General features: G+C 34.3%; 2 protein-coding genes across 7 annotated transcripts in view; one reads left to right on the forward strand and one right to left on the reverse strand.

Moving 5' to 3' along the window:
• Positions 1-538: 538 nt before the first annotated feature.
• isl2a (ISL LIM homeobox 2a) lies at positions 539-8,012 on the forward strand. The gene is given in 7 exon segments (XM_063002306.1): positions 539-596; positions 939-1,128; positions 2,001-2,266; positions 3,276-3,409; positions 3,412-3,579; positions 4,416-4,583; positions 7,177-8,012. Coding segments are annotated over 7 exon segments (1,101 nt in total). The 3' UTR covers positions 7,294-8,012.
• Positions 8,013-12,831: 4,819 nt separating this feature from the next.
• Positions 12,832-16,023, reverse strand: part of scaper (S-phase cyclin A-associated protein in the ER) — a 203,992-nt gene continuing 200,800 nt past the window's right edge. For all 6 annotated transcript variants that reach the window (XM_062991980.1, XM_062991994.1, XM_062992001.1 and 3 more), the window contains 2 exons: positions 14,268-14,316; positions 12,832-13,596 (listed from right to left, as the gene is read on the reverse strand). In XM_062991980.1, coding sequence (XP_062848050.1) covers positions 13,487-13,596; positions 14,268-14,316 — 159 coding nt within the window. In that variant the 3' untranslated portion in view covers positions 12,832-13,486. The remainder of the gene's footprint in view (positions 13,597-14,267; positions 14,317-16,023) is intronic.

The following is a 16,023-nucleotide window of genomic DNA, read 5'->3' on the forward strand; positions in this document are numbered from 1 at the left end:
AAACGCAATGTTGACATTAAGGTTATAGGTTTATATATATAATAGCATATATAATAAAACATATATATGCTTTTTAAGAAAACAGTGAGCATATAATAGCATATATAATAAAACATATATATGCTTTTTAAGAAAACAGTGAGCAGGGTACTGTGTTATGTCATGTGTTATGTTATGTTATGTTATAAGGTTATATATTTCGGGTTGTCACTGGTAAAGTTGATTTACTGATTATAACCTAGTTGGAAAATACAGTTTGTACCTTACAGTATTGCAGTTGTACTTGCATGTAAAATGCAAGTATACACACACACACACACACACACACACGCACACACGCACACACACACACACACACACACACTATGATACACTTTTCGGACCCTCCTCCCATATCAGTCCGCGGTGCGAGCATGTGACGTCACAGCGCGCGTGGGTCGCGGCTGGTTGCTGGTCGGCTACAAGTTCTCGCTGTGATCGGGACGCTGTCCACTCCCACTGTGTTCCTCATCTTAGCTGTGCTCCCTGACCATCCTGTATGCTGGATATTCTACTCCACTCTTCTTTCTTGGGTGATATGGGGGATCATTCAAAAAGTAAGTGCAGACATTTCTATGCAAAGCAATTCTGGGATTGTTTTTGCGCCTAGATTGAGTTTTGTTTTTTGCTTAGACTGGGTAGGACATTTTCTGCGACCAGTATTGTTGGATATATGTGCAAAAGGTGGATCAATTGTGTTGGATTTCATTGTCCTTGCTGTGTACAGTTTTGTTGTTGTTTCGTTTCGTGGCTTACACAGCAGCATCTAGCGTAACGGCAGCTATTATTGCATTGATAGATTAAACTTGATTGAGTGAGGTGTTCGCTGTGAATACAGATAGGAATAGGTCTGGAGATGGAGTAGGGTGCAGGTGTTTAATTCGAGCGTTTGCACACAGAGAAGGCCGGGATCGCCATGTGTGTGGGCTGCGGAAGTCAGATCCATGACCAGTATATCCTGCGGGTCTCCCCGGACCTGGAGTGGCACGCTGCGTGTCTGAAGTGCGCGGAGTGCAGTCAGTACCTGGACGAGACCTGCACATGCTTCGTCCGAGACGGAAAGACTTACTGCAAACGAGACTACGTAAGGTATTAGCCACTATGCTTTTACACATTTGTCAATTGTAAATAAGCAATTGAATCAATAAATAAAATAAAACCAAAATGCTCTTCAAAAAGCAAAGAATTAGGTAAACTGTGCAACTATTATGTCCGAGAAATACATGTTATACCTAGATTTAACTTGGTGATATAGGCTGTTTTTAAATTTTGTACTTTGCAGCTGAACGTATTACAATAAATACGAATAACATATTTACAAACAAATCTATTAAACGTAATAAAATACACAATGCAGTTGAATAATAAACAATTAAAGTATTACTTATTTAAATTATAAAAAAACAACAATAATAATTATAATTATAATAATAATTATTATTATTATTATTAATATATTACATTTTTTTGTTTCTTAAAAAGTGTCACTGTTCCTTACTGATTACAATTACTTAATATTTACATTGCTACCATGTATATTTATGTATATTTTGTGCGTATAATGCCCATTTCTGATTCACCTGGCTTGCTAAAAAGTTTTAGACGCACTGCGTTTTATGCACATAAGAAAACTTGTAAATATTTCATGAGTAAAATTGTTGCATTTGTAGTTTTAACATATATAAAATAATACGTTACAAAACATGTTACACTAAAAGCCACAATTGTGTGTATATATTTTATTTACAGTAACATTATTTACACGTTTGACTTTAACTCTTTGTAACGTTTTTTTCCCACACTGGACTGAGATTTAGTGATAAAACTCTTTTGTAAATGTATATTATAATTTTAACATTTTTGTATTAATTAAATCAGAGCTACATCTATTATACAGCTAAATCTATACGAGCTACAGATTGAGTCAGACTTGGTCTAATTGTGAATTTTGGTTGTTGTAGGTTATTCGGGATCAAATGTGCCAAATGTAACTTGGGTTTCTGCAGCAAGGATCTGGTAATGAGGGCTCGGGAGAATGTGTACCACATGGAGTGTTTCAGGTGCTCGGTGTGCAGTAGGCATCTCTTGCCGGGAGATGAGTTCTCTCTGCGGGAAGAGGAGCTGCTGTGCCGGGCTGATCATGGACTGTTGCTGGAGCGCGCCGCATCGGGTAGTCCTCCCATCAGCCCGGAGAATACACACTCAAACAGAAGCCTGCACATGGCCGGTAAGCCTCACCGATTTATCCTGTTTTTGCTGCTTTATTAGTTTAGTTATTATTATAATTATTGTTATTATTATTATTATTATTATTATTATTGTTTTGTTGTTGTTGTTGATTTTGTTGTTTTTGTTGTTATTGTTGTTTTCAACACATTACTTTGATCAATTTTATTTACATATTGGGTGTTTACTATAGGACTAATAGGACTAAAAAAGATTATTTCTAACCTCATGGTAAATAAAAAATAACGTGTTATCGTGAACTGTTTAGGGTCTTATATTTTCGAAGGATGTGCACTCAGAGTTTTTTGACATTATTTTGATTATGATGATGATAATTATAATAATAATAATAATAAATGCATATTAACTGTTATAAAAGCATGAACGCTTTGTGTTATTGCAAACAAAAAGAAATAAAAATGAGACAGAGAGATTTAGACCCACTGAGAGATTTAGATTTAATTGTTCTTGTAAAACTTGCAACTCTTGTAAAACCCTTAGGGTAATTATGATCTGGAACCCAAACATCTAAGTGAAACTTTGTTGTTTTACAGCAAATTTAATTTAAAAACTGCGTCATAAATTGCTGTGGCTACATATTGCAAAGTTTGTAATGTTTTTCATGATAAATTTTCCTGTTACCATTTCTTAGAATGCGTCAAAGCGAAAAATAAAGAGGAAAACTGACCAAACCCAACATCCATTTCAAACAGAAAAAAGTTGTTGGAATTCATGAAGAATTTTTGTATTTTAGTATTTTAGACTAGTCAAATGGCATGCTCAGCGTATTGTTCATGAGACGTTTTAGAATGTATTCTAACAACCATTCAAGAAAGAATCTTTACGGTCTGGTTACTAAAATGCTAAATGCAGAATGGCATACGATTTTTCTTATTGATTAATGTGTTTGTAAATATTTGGCACCTAGCTTATGCGCAGTGTCTTGAACGTGTAATTTTGTGGATGAAGGCATTTGCTAAATGCAGAATTCTGTTGCGGTTTGTGTGCAGAGCCAGTGCCAGTGCGGCAGCCCCCTCACCGTAACCACGTGCATAAGCAGTCAGAGAAGACTACCCGTGTGCGCACGGTGCTGAATGAGAAGCAGCTGCACACACTGCGCACATGCTACAACGCAAACCCGAGACCCGACGCGCTCATGAAGGACCCGACGCGCTCATGAAGGAGCAGCTGGTGGAGATGACGGGCCTCAGTCCGCGGGTTATCCGCGTCTGGTTTCAGAATAAACGCTGCAAGGACAAGAAGAGATCAATCTTCATGAAACAGCTCCAACAGCAGCAACACTGCGACAAAACTGTAAGAATCTACTTTTCTCTACCTCCACTGTTTCCACCACTGTGTTCTAAAGAATTGTGTACCAAGGCCGTAATTTCAATCTATATTGAACGTCTCCCCCATATGTTCAAAATGTCTCCGCCAATATACTGATGTAAAATTATAAACAAACATATTCCACTTGCTATCTTTGGGTAAATCTAAATATTAATGGATATGGCTCCGTTGTGTACAGTACATTATGCCTAAATATATTGAAATTGAACTAAAAGTAAAAAAAAAAAAAAGCCAAAAGGTATTGTACAATAAATGATTATTGCTTTTTTAAATTCTAGTGAGCACAAATAGTTCAAATGTGATTACCAGACGTTAAACACTTATGCGTTTTTCTTTATTAAGGATATTGTCGCAGGTCTTTTAAGATGTCGCACCGGGTCAAATATGGGTCAAATAGTAGCCTATACTAAAAAACAGACCAGCACCGATTTGTAACAATATTGGATTTACTTGATTTGAATTCAAACACATGATTGACATATGAACAATTGTAATACAACACGTGTTATAACACTTTGTTCATATGAAAATAATATACACATTTTAATCATTATGGAGCACATTTGTGACGACTCTCACGAATTATTACGGGTATTAAGAGTTAGAGTTTATACCCTTTCATAAGACTAACTGATGATTGATAAAGTCTTTATTGTTATACAGACTCTCATCATTTCCATAATATTGTTTAAATGGGTAGAAAAAAAATGCGTAAAAATGAAATAATTAAATTGTTTCCTTTTTTTAAATAAAGTTTTAAAAGCCCTGTCTTTTTTCTATTTTCTTTTTGGCTCCCACAGAATCTCCAAGGACTGACAGGCACACCTCTGGTGGCAGGTAGTCCCATCAGACATGATAACACAGTACAGGGCAATCCTGTAGAAGTGCAGACTTATCAGCCTCCATGGAAAGCCCTGAGCGAGTTCGCTTTACAAAGTGACCTGGAACAGCCTGCCTTCCAACAGCTGGTAAGAAATGTCACCTTTACTTTATGTAGACTACACCCTGCCAAAACACCTCAGCTCCAACTTCTAAATCCGTTATTTTTGGCTTTTTATATTACATCGATATTTATCTAGTTAATGAATGGGGAAATATTGGCATAGCTGTGCTGGCTTTGTTGACATTAAGAGAACTGATTTTGCTTATCCTGCAGTATACCATGTCCTCTGGGCTCGTCTATATTTGGAGCATGTTTACTCAAATGTTTGATACATCTGGCTTGCGTATATAATTCAGCGTTTTTGCTTTTCGGGTACATATATATATATATATATATATATATATATATATATATATATATATATATATATATATATATATATATATATGCGTAAATATTTGAAAATTAGCTAAATATACACAGGTCTATTAGAGCTAATATTCGCACCTGACTTTAAAAAGTTTCTTTGGTAAACAGGTAAAAAGTTTAAAATGCATGTATATTTTGTAGAAATTGCTTGTATTTGTACCTTGCCACCTGGCTTGGCTGTTTGCAACTTACCTTATATACAAAACAAATTTATATGGTTAGGCGTAAATTTATCATATATCTATTTATTGATTTCTATCTGATTTTTATTTTCTGTCTTTCAGATAGATAGATAGATAGATAGATAGATAGATAGATAGATAGATAGATAGATAGATAGATAGATAGATAGATAGATAGATAGATAGATAGATAGATAGATAGACAGACAGATAGATAGTATATACACTACAATACACTTGAATATAAAAATAAAAGTGAACATTTATGAATAGCTCATTTCCAACTGTAATACATGTTACAGGCCACTAACCACTTCATTCTGGTCAGAGTTGCAGTGGGTCTGGTTCCACAAGGCACAGGGCAGGAAATCACTCTGGACAGGGCTCCAATTCATCACTCAGTCACTCACTTGCCTGCTCACACACTTGCTCAGTCGCTCGCTCACTTACTCAATCTTTATATATATATACATTTTTGAATTTTTAAAGGAGTATCACTATTATGTAGAAAAAATCTAAACTATTTAAGGTACAAATGGCTTAGGGGTTCAGTAAACACCAGCACTTATAAGCAAATCCTTACATACAAAACGTTTTACTAATAAATATTATGTGTATATGTATGTATATATATATATATATATATATATATATATATATATATATATATATATATATATAGTTGTTTAATACATATTTAAATGCTACTACTATGTATTTTATTAATTATTTTTACTGTACATAAGTTGTGGATTGCTTATATTCTGTTTATATTTATGGATACCTAAGACACTATCTCATATAAGATACTGTACTATTATTTCCAACATTATCACAGGTACATATCAAAATGTTATGTAACTGCATAATGCAGGTTGAATCTTTGTTACTTGCATTAGAGTAGCCTTATACTTGCATTAGAGTAGTCTTCTACATCTAGGTTGTACGTAATACAGATTGTTACTTTTACTTAAGGTGTAGGCCTAACTTTTAGAAAGTTAATTAGAAGTGATACTCAGTAACAGCTACATGGTCATTATTACCTTTCAAGAACGTGTTATAGATATTCTGAATAACAAGAACATATCTCAACCCTGCATTGTATCTTGTAGCCTCTGGGGCTATTCATTGTCTGAACATATTAATTTACACTTCTAAGAGATTTGGCTTGCTAATGGACATTTTAAGGGTGACTTACAATTGCATACATAAAGATTTATTAGGTGTCAAATGTAAATAATGCAAATGTGTATTACTAAAACTTTATTTTTAGAATAGATTTATTGACCATTAACCTGTTAATGCATATTTATAGCACTGCATGCCATTTTAAGCATGTTGCCTATCTTTATATTTTCAGTTTAATTTTATACTGTACCTGATAGCAAACATCCTAGTGTGGCAAATGTTTTGTAGTTATACAATGTATGCTTGATTACTAGAAATACATTGCATTTTGACACTTTGACTATAGCGTTGTTTATAAACATTTAGGGCAAACGCTCTTAAACATTCTTTGCTTATGGTTATTAAACAAATTTATAATAACTTCTGTTTGGTGTTTCTGTTAAAAATGTGATAATGCTTTAATCACACATTTACAACATACATCTATCTAAATAGCTTTAATAATTGGGTTATTTTGGTATATAATGCATGATTTACATTAGTTTTATTATTTGTTCTGTAGTATAACTTGCCATACTTTCAGTTATATACTGTGTATTTTGTATTTATGCACATTCATTACACATAGCTTTGAAAGTGTTAGGGTTACATTATTTACAGAAACAAAATATTAACCAGATTTCAGATTGGTTTTATTTGTTGTGTACACTGTCATATAGTATATTCTATTTTATTTACGTTAATACATCTGGCTTATTATAAACGTTTTAAGACTGCCTTACTTGCACATATTATTGAGGTCTAATATTTAAGCATATTTTTACCCTGACATACACATTTTCTTAAAAATGTTAAAGGCATTGTACATATTTCTACTAATAATATGTGAGTTTGAATATTTTTAAGCATACTGCATTTATTCTTTTACACTTTGGCTAGGTGTCTTTCTCTGAGTCGGGTTCTCTGGGCACTTCCTCAGGCAGTGATGTGACTTCGCTATCGTCGCAGTTACCCGATACTCCTAACAGCATGGTGTCCAGTCCGGTAGAGACGTGATGCAGCCCGGTTATGTCCATCATCCCCAGCATGCTTGAATCCCCATCCCGACCCGATCTGCATGAACACATGGCACCTCACCTCAACACCTCCAGCTCAACCGATCCGAGGACACCACTGATTCCTAGGACAATTCATACAGGACCACAGTGGATTTTACTTGGAATGCACAACTCTGCCAAAAAACAACCGGAGCAAAAGTACACGGACTTAAACTTGCAATTTCTTTAAAGACGGCCCTTCATAAGGATCCAATATCTTCCCGAGGAATATGAACAAATTGAGCCACTGGCAATATGCAAATGTGTTACCAGTATTCTAGTAGGTTTATCAACACATGATAGTATTTCCTTTAAATCACTGAGACATGACAGCCAGATTTGTCTTAAAGCGCATGATCTCAGAAGACTTGTACAAAGTGACTTGTAAACTATTTTATCTTTACGGATGGAGGACAAATTGTTTGAAATTTTCGAGAGAAAAAAGTAAGTTATTGTTATTTATTGTGAGGACGACCGTCCACGCCAGAATTAAGAAATGACTATAATAAACTATACTAAGTGTTGTTTGTGACTGAGGAAAACTTTGCATGCGAAGACATCTATATCTCCATATGTGTCGAGTCCAAAAAGGATATCGAACTACAACATCAGACTCCAAGCGCAACCCAACTTGGCCAAACAAGACACAAATTAAATATGAATATGAATCACATTTAACCCAAGTGTCCTAGTGTTTTAACCAAGGTGAAAGAGTATTTAATGCATTATATGGTTTGCATTTCTTAAAATGGTGTACATTCAAACACAAGAAGGTGTATTGACTTTGGTTTTATTTTATTTATTTATTTATTGCTTTTTTTTTTATTTTTACAAAAATCAATTTTACAGTCAAAAACAGTTTTAAAATTAACTTAAGATCCATTGCTGTAATGATCACGCTATAATGATTCAACAATTTTTATACATTTACAACTTTTTATGAATTGCTAAATTAAAAAATCACGTTAATAAGTCGAACATGCAAAAACATTTAATAAACTAGATTTAATAGTCGTAATTAAAATGTTAGTATAAACATATAATTTTCCTCTGTAGTTAAACCTTTATTCAATCCTGCTATTTCTAAAATATTAACATAAACTAAATAAACATTATATTCATTAGAGAGGAATGGCATTATTTGGATAAGATAAATATGCCATCTTTATTTGCCATTTACCTTACTTATATCATTATAAGTTATCATTACTTTTAAGGTTGCCAGTATGCCATACATTCTGTTACTTAATCAAAAGTAAAACTATATGAATGCATCATGAATTATTCCGCTAATGATAACAAATAAAGCACAACATTTTTAAGCTGACTTAATCTGTTAACTTCAGCACTGTTACCAGCCATGCTGCTGTCTAAAATATCTGTGATCATGATAGTTGTACAAATGTACAAAAGTGAAACGTTTGTGATTGAGGTGGAAAAGGTATGTGTTTAACTCCAAATGCCCCCTCATCAGCCCTAAAACATATACATACTTTTTAAAAAGGAAATACAGTTACCACGTATCCTGTGATAACAGGTATTCCAGCTCTGATCAAAAATAAACAAAGTTGGCAGGTGAGGAGTCGATATCTTACAAAATGCAAATCTTAGAAATTAAGCAAGAGGACGCCAACAGTCCTGCTTAAATGGTCCATTAATGAAATGTATTGGGTAATTTTAGGTCTATCGTCTATACAACCGTAGACTGTTTTGCTGGGAGCAATGTTAGGATTGAATAGATAATAGGCTTGATACGGCTGTGATGTAGATTGTAAGGTGGTCTCTTTATCTTAATTCAATATATCCGTTCCTTTCGATTTATAAGCGCTCAATGAAACAGTGCGTAAAATGTCAATATGTTGTCGATTAATTATGGGGTTAATTTATGGGGAAATGCGCGGTACTAAGTATTGTTGGCCTCTAATCTTGATTTGGCACTTTTGAACCTGTGATAGGTGACCCACATCTGGGCACAAAGCCAACACCTCTATAAAGCGATTTCCAGAAGTCTGACCTATGGAATGTAAGCGTTTCTAGATACAGAGGGTAGCAGCAGTAGCGACTGCAGCAGTATTATCAGTGTGCGCATCGGGTGGAGGAGCGGATATTGAGAGTGTCGCTTCTCCTCGGACTGCTGAGCGCTTTGCTTTGAGCTCGTAAAGGCGCAAGTCTAGACTGAGCAGGAGCTGGGGACGCGCTTATCTGCACCCGGCATCACCTGCACACTGAGTTTCAGCAACACTCCTGTACTGCTGATCTCCATCCCCGAGGCTTTATTTTCATTCCCAGCTCAGTGAGCAGTGCGACCCACTGCCTACTAAATCCTAAGCTTTTATTTTCAATACACGCACAACTTGAAAGGTAACGTTTACGATAAGCACATTTGCCCATAAACAACAGTAAAAGAGAAAAATGATTGAATTACTGAAGTCAAGTCAGTTGCAGTAGTTTCCCCATACAAATATTTGTCATGTATTAACAAGTATATTTGAATATTTGTTGCGTATTTACTACATGAAAGTATACTTTGCAATTGTAAAGAAATATAGACGGACGGACGAGACAATAAAACAATCCAACCAAAACAAATTCATTACAGACACACACACACAAAACATTAAACTACACCATGTTTACTCCTTACAAATGCAAACATGGTAGACTCCCTTGCTATATGGCTGCAATCTCAAGATACTGACCCTGCACAGAAAAATAGGATCTGCTGCAAGGCCCACTAAGGCCAAAAAGTTAGCCAACACATATTTAAATTAAGTTTTTATTCAGACCTGCAAAGAACATTTATAAACAGTTGTAAATGTTAGCAGAATATGACAGAAGTCTGACAGAGTAAAATAAGAACATATTTATTTATTTTGTAGTCAAGCAAATAATAATAATAATAATTATTATTTAGCATGACGTCAGTGCAACGACTTCAGAATCGTTGTTCAGTTTTCTCTGCCATAACAAATAAGTCGCAACGAAGAATTGTTTCTAGGTGCAACTTAAACCCACCTCGAACTTGTATTGACTTGAATATGGTATTGTTTGCAATGTCACATTAGAATGTCCTCTAATTTCCAAACGTTATAGCGGTTTAAAGCAAAGATATAGGCAAATTTAACCGAATGTCAGGTTGTTGAAAGACAATTTTAAAACTGATAACACTAATTACCCAACACAGCTAATAGTGCACACCCAGAAGCAAAACTCGTATTTCAACGTCATATTCATCTGTTTTTTTTTTTAATTAAAAAACACCTTAAAATATTTTATAGTTGAATAAGACTCAAACAAAAAACACGTATTAACATTTTGTAAACTTGCACCTAAAACATAAGGGAAAAAACCTTAAATTCCGTTTGGTAAATTAAAAAAGTCAAACTTGTATAATCCTTAGTTTCTGAGGGGCTTAAGCAAAACCTTCTGGTCAGTCAGTTGCCGAAGGAAACATATAATAGGATTGAGGTAAAGCCCAAAACTAGATTTTAGATTAAATTCTTTTCCTAATTTAATTATAAAGATGTAATTGATGTAATTAAATAAAAAGACCTTCCCACAAATTACCCGTGTTTAAAATACAAAAATAAATTATAATACAAAATAAAAAACAAACCCACACGAACCTGGGGTTTCTGAGGGTCTAGGTCAACGCAGTAATTTGCCAAATTAGTAATATAAACACGGATACTGATATGCTTTTAGTTGAAGGAAGGTTTGCTTATAAAATAGGTTGAAAAAAACATTAAACGAAAATGTTAGTAGCAAAAATATTATTCAAAATTATCCACATGTAACACATGTACATTTTCCATTTGTTTGAATTATGGTAAATTAAAAACAGTCACTAGATAATTTTAAAAACCTCATTTAAAAATGATTAAACAAATTGAATTGTTTAAACAAAACAGTAGAGCTTTTAAAAAATCACCATACACAACAAAATCGCATTCTGGGGATTCGACCCACTTAATCTTTTACATCATTTTAACCTATACCGACAATTATTGCGTCATAAATTGACGCATAATCGCGTCATTAACGTTTATAAAATAGTATGAGGCAATATTATTAATTTACCAACTTACCAAAATGTTGCTACCTATATCAAACGTAAACATGATAGCAAAAGCTTATTACAAATATACACATATACGTACATGCTCACACTAAGAGAAACTGTTGAAGCTTTACACACCGTCTATTTTTACACACAAAGACACTTGACAGAGATGTATTATAGTGGAGACACAGTTCTGAATAGAGGAATGACTGTGTTAGAAGAGGGAGACCGAAGAGGACCTGACCTGACAATCTCCAGCTTATGTTGACACACTAATGTATAAAGTGACTGGTATTTGGTAGTCACACCAGTAGAGAAAAAGAGGCATGGCAGGCTAGTTGTAGTGCCCCAAGGCCATTGAGAAACTTGGTTTAGAAGCCCTTTCACTTTGCAGTTATGCTTACTTAAAAAACAAAGAGATTTTTAGTTAAAACGTATAATTTGTAGTTAATTATTATTTTTTTCTTTTTAGTAATGGCTTTGTCAAGGTTGCAGGGCTGCAAAATGCTCAAGTCAAAAAAACTTTGTTGGGCTATGTTAAATTAAAAAAAAAAAATCCAGTGAGTCGATGAGCATAAGGAGAGCATGGTGCTCCCCACATACTGTAACTAAAGTTTAGGATTGAACCTGGAGCTTTGATATACTAACACTTTGCCACTCTGTTCTTAAACTGGGGGAAAGACACAAAGATTCATCTTCAGTACCTCTGATGAGTCTGGAGCCTATTCTGGTAACACACGGCATTAGAATAAACGTTAGATAAAGTGTCAGTACATTCTATGGTTTCAGGCATACACATTCAAACCCAAGGTTTAATTAAAATAAAACATCCACTTGTCATGTTTAGGCGAGGTCGAGGGAAACCCATTTTGGTACTACATAATACTTTACAGTTACTGGACTTCTGAATTAAACCTGGGACAGTGCTGCTCATTTATCCTCTTAATTTGTAACGACAAAAGATGTATATAAAAGGAAGCAAGATAAAAATAAAAAAAGATGTTTGCACATGGTGCCACCACCAGACTAATTTCATTCATTTATATAGTACCCCATTCAATCTAATAAAATATGAATTCTGGGGGGGAAATACAAATCAATAACAAGCTTTTCACTAAATCTCATGAATTGTTTTTCTTTTATGAAAATGCATGTTCTTAAATTATGTTGAGATTCATATGGCAGTGTCACAGCAAGAAAGACTGGGTTATAATGCCTTTAATAATTTATTAAATGTGAAACAACTGATAAAAAGTGCTTTATCTCTTGATGAAAAGTACAAGGAAAAAACACAACTAAAATACAAGGTATACAGTGTACATGAAAAATAAATGAAATATTATATATATATATATATATATATATATATATATATATATATATATATATATATATATATATATATATATATATATATATAACAATAATGTGACTGTATAAATTAGTATGAAAACAATGAAAAAATTCAAGACTTGTAACAACTCTAAAGAACATTTTTACTGTAGTTTTTTTTTCATGCATTGCAGTTAAATGAGAAAAATGAAGCAATTCAGAGTACTTTAAACAGCAATATTTCCTATGACAAATTAAGCAGTACCCTTTATTTACAAAACAAACTACAAACCATAAATTTAATAAAACTAAGATTAACATCCTGCCTTAGAAAGGAACAATAAACTATTGTGCAATCCAGAACAAATATTCTAAATGACAGCCTACATTAACTGTATATTTGCATGAACAATATGTTTATACAGTCAGTATTCAGTCAATGTTTGTATATATGCAAGATGTTGGGCTGCCCTTAGGTATTGTCAGAGTTTATTACAGTGTGCACATTCGACAAGTTAAGCTCAATTTATTAAATAATTATACCGTTAATCCTCTGCTATTAAAGTGATCTTTGAAAATCCAATCTAAATCAGCTGGTACATGCAGAGGCAAGTTTACTAGGATTGGTTAAATCTGAAAGTAAGTAGCTGAAAGTAATTTTTTTCTGATCATGGTCATGTTGTCCAAGTCTGTAGTGCAAAGTGTACCGGAGTGCACACTGTAGCACTCCATGTGAGTGTAGATTGTAGGGTTCTTTTTAATCCTCTTGCTTATTGAGGAAGAACTGAAGTGCTGAGTCCCACTGGTCTCTGGGGAAGCGGTTAGACAAATCCCAGTAATCCAGCAGAGCAGAGCTCATCTCTGGGACTAAGAAAATGGTAAAGAAATTACCTCACACAGTCAGTACACACAGAAAACAGAGGTAATGCATGTCAATAATCAAAATAAAGTAGAAATTTAGAACAAAATAAAATGATCATTATTTTTTTTACAAATGCAGCCTAGCAGGAAACCAGTGCTAATAAAGATTACATTACATATGTTTTATTGTTTTTTCAAATCTATAAAAATATTACAGCAATTTTTTGGCTCATTACATAAATCTCCTGTATCACAAATTAGCAACAAATCTGGGAGGGTAAAGAGGCTAATGCATACCTTATAATTCTTTTTGGTAGAGGGCACAAAATAGGGATGCTCATAATTGTTTAGTGTCTATTTAAAATTATATTATGGGCAATGGGTTTAACCCAGGTTAAATAAATTGTTCTCCACTTTTGAATTCTAACGAAAACAAAATATTTCGTGACACAGGCTTATTGTTAGTAACACCAGCCTCATGGATTTTGGGCATCTTGCCGATTGATTTAATTAACTTATTGGCTGAAGAAATTCTTTTTGTTGTCTCTTTTTTCCTGTTAACAATTTCCACCCATTATCTTAATCTACACAATTACTTGTCAGCCACCAATCTGGGAGGATAAGGGCTATAACACATTTGATTCATTTTTAAGTGATTCATTTTTGAGCTGACTCACCTTGTTTTGAGGATCTGTTGTCTGACTGGTTCACACTGGAGGCACAATCCTATTAAAAATACAATTATACAATTAATACAATGCCCACAAGCAAGGTATCTGATTACCTGTGGTGTATAGAACATAGTACATATACATGATATAATATAAAAACATTTATTACATGAATTAAGTCACATGAATTTGGCAAAAACGTTCATTTTAACACAACACAATTGTATTTCTTGAAAGATTTCTCAAAACACCTTTACATGATAAAATAATTGCTTTTCAATGATTTATATTAAAAGCTGCTGCTTACTGTCCTCACTTCATGCAGAGGGTACAAATAAAGAGTGTGTTATGAATGGAGGTCTAAAACACAGGCTAATTTAATTTATTGCCAGAAAACAGAGGTAAAACGACTGTTCTATACTGGCAATTTACCGAGCTCACTAACTAGATGCACCCAATATCCAGCAAATGTATGAATTATGTTAGATACAGATGATCAGAGATCAAAATATTGTACGTTTGGATTGTTATTTTTTAATGTAAGTAGCTCATGTTACTGAAGACTGAATGTAGTGAGTAAGCTGGTAAGTGTTACAGTGGTTGTATAAGTATAAACATGCACAAATATGCCTGACTTATTTCATCACATGTGAGTGCAATAATTCTATACTTTTTCTAAATGATACACATATAGGGTTAAAGTAAAAACGTATATTCCCTTGTAAGGGACATGTATCTAATGAACGTCTTGGAGGGTTTATGATGTCTGCAACTGTTTCCATTGTGGGACTGGATGATAAAAAGACATTCAGTCAAAAATGGTCACAATTGTAAGTTCTTTAGAAGCCTAAAATTCACATGTAAAAAAGACCATTTAACACTTTAGAAGTTTCAACTATCAGAATTTTCCAAATCAGAGAACTTATGTGGTGCCTAAAATATGGCATCAGTGTAAATCTGTAAAACTGATATGTAAACTGATTCCTGAAAAAGCCTATGTAAAGAGTTATGAAGTACACTTTTATGCAGTACAAAATATCACTCTTTTACAAAGCCATAACTTTACTAGTACTGTGCGAATGTACAATGATCGTGTGTGTGTGTGTTTGTTTATCCTCTTACAAAATGCCATGGATCTTTCTGTTGTTTGAATGGAATGACAATCGGCCGTCCTTGTCAAAGTAAGAGCTAATCTCCACATTAATAATCAAGGTAGTGAGCCAGCGTGGAGAAGCTTGTCAGGGGGAAGATGAAGGAGTCGGCCTGTTTACAAGAGTCTCAACCAGTGGCAGGTAAATCCACTCAAATCGACAGAGGAAGCCATCCATCTTTGCATCGGAGGCCGCTTCTTTGGACGGGGGGGGGGGGGGGGGGGGGGGGGGGACAGTGGGAAAAACAAAAGGACGGGAACAGAAACAAAGCCGAAGTTTGGACAGATAAGAGTCAAACGTTGACATTGTGCAGAAACAGTGGAAAGGTGTGGGTGTGGGTGGAGAGGGGGCTTTACAGGTCAAAGGACATGCGGCAGGTGAGAAAAGGTGTTAAACCTGATCAAAGTGTAAAGGATATGCTCTGATTTGCTGTGGATAAATATGAAGGAAGATGAAAAAGAGAAAATAGGATGAATTTAGAAATCAGTTACAAGGTGTTTTTACCAACATAGAACTGGTGCCAGTGTCAAATATTAAAGCCCTCTTATTTTTCCATTGTAAAACAACTGGATCTGTTGAGCAAATTTGGGTTGATTCCAGCCATGAAATAC

The sequence above is a fragment of the Trichomycterus rosablanca genome, chromosome 1 (genome assembly GCF_030014385.1).
Source record: "Trichomycterus rosablanca isolate fTriRos1 chromosome 1, fTriRos1.hap1, whole genome shotgun sequence".
NCBI classification, from domain to species: Eukaryota; Metazoa; Chordata; class Actinopteri; order Siluriformes; family Trichomycteridae; genus Trichomycterus; species Trichomycterus rosablanca.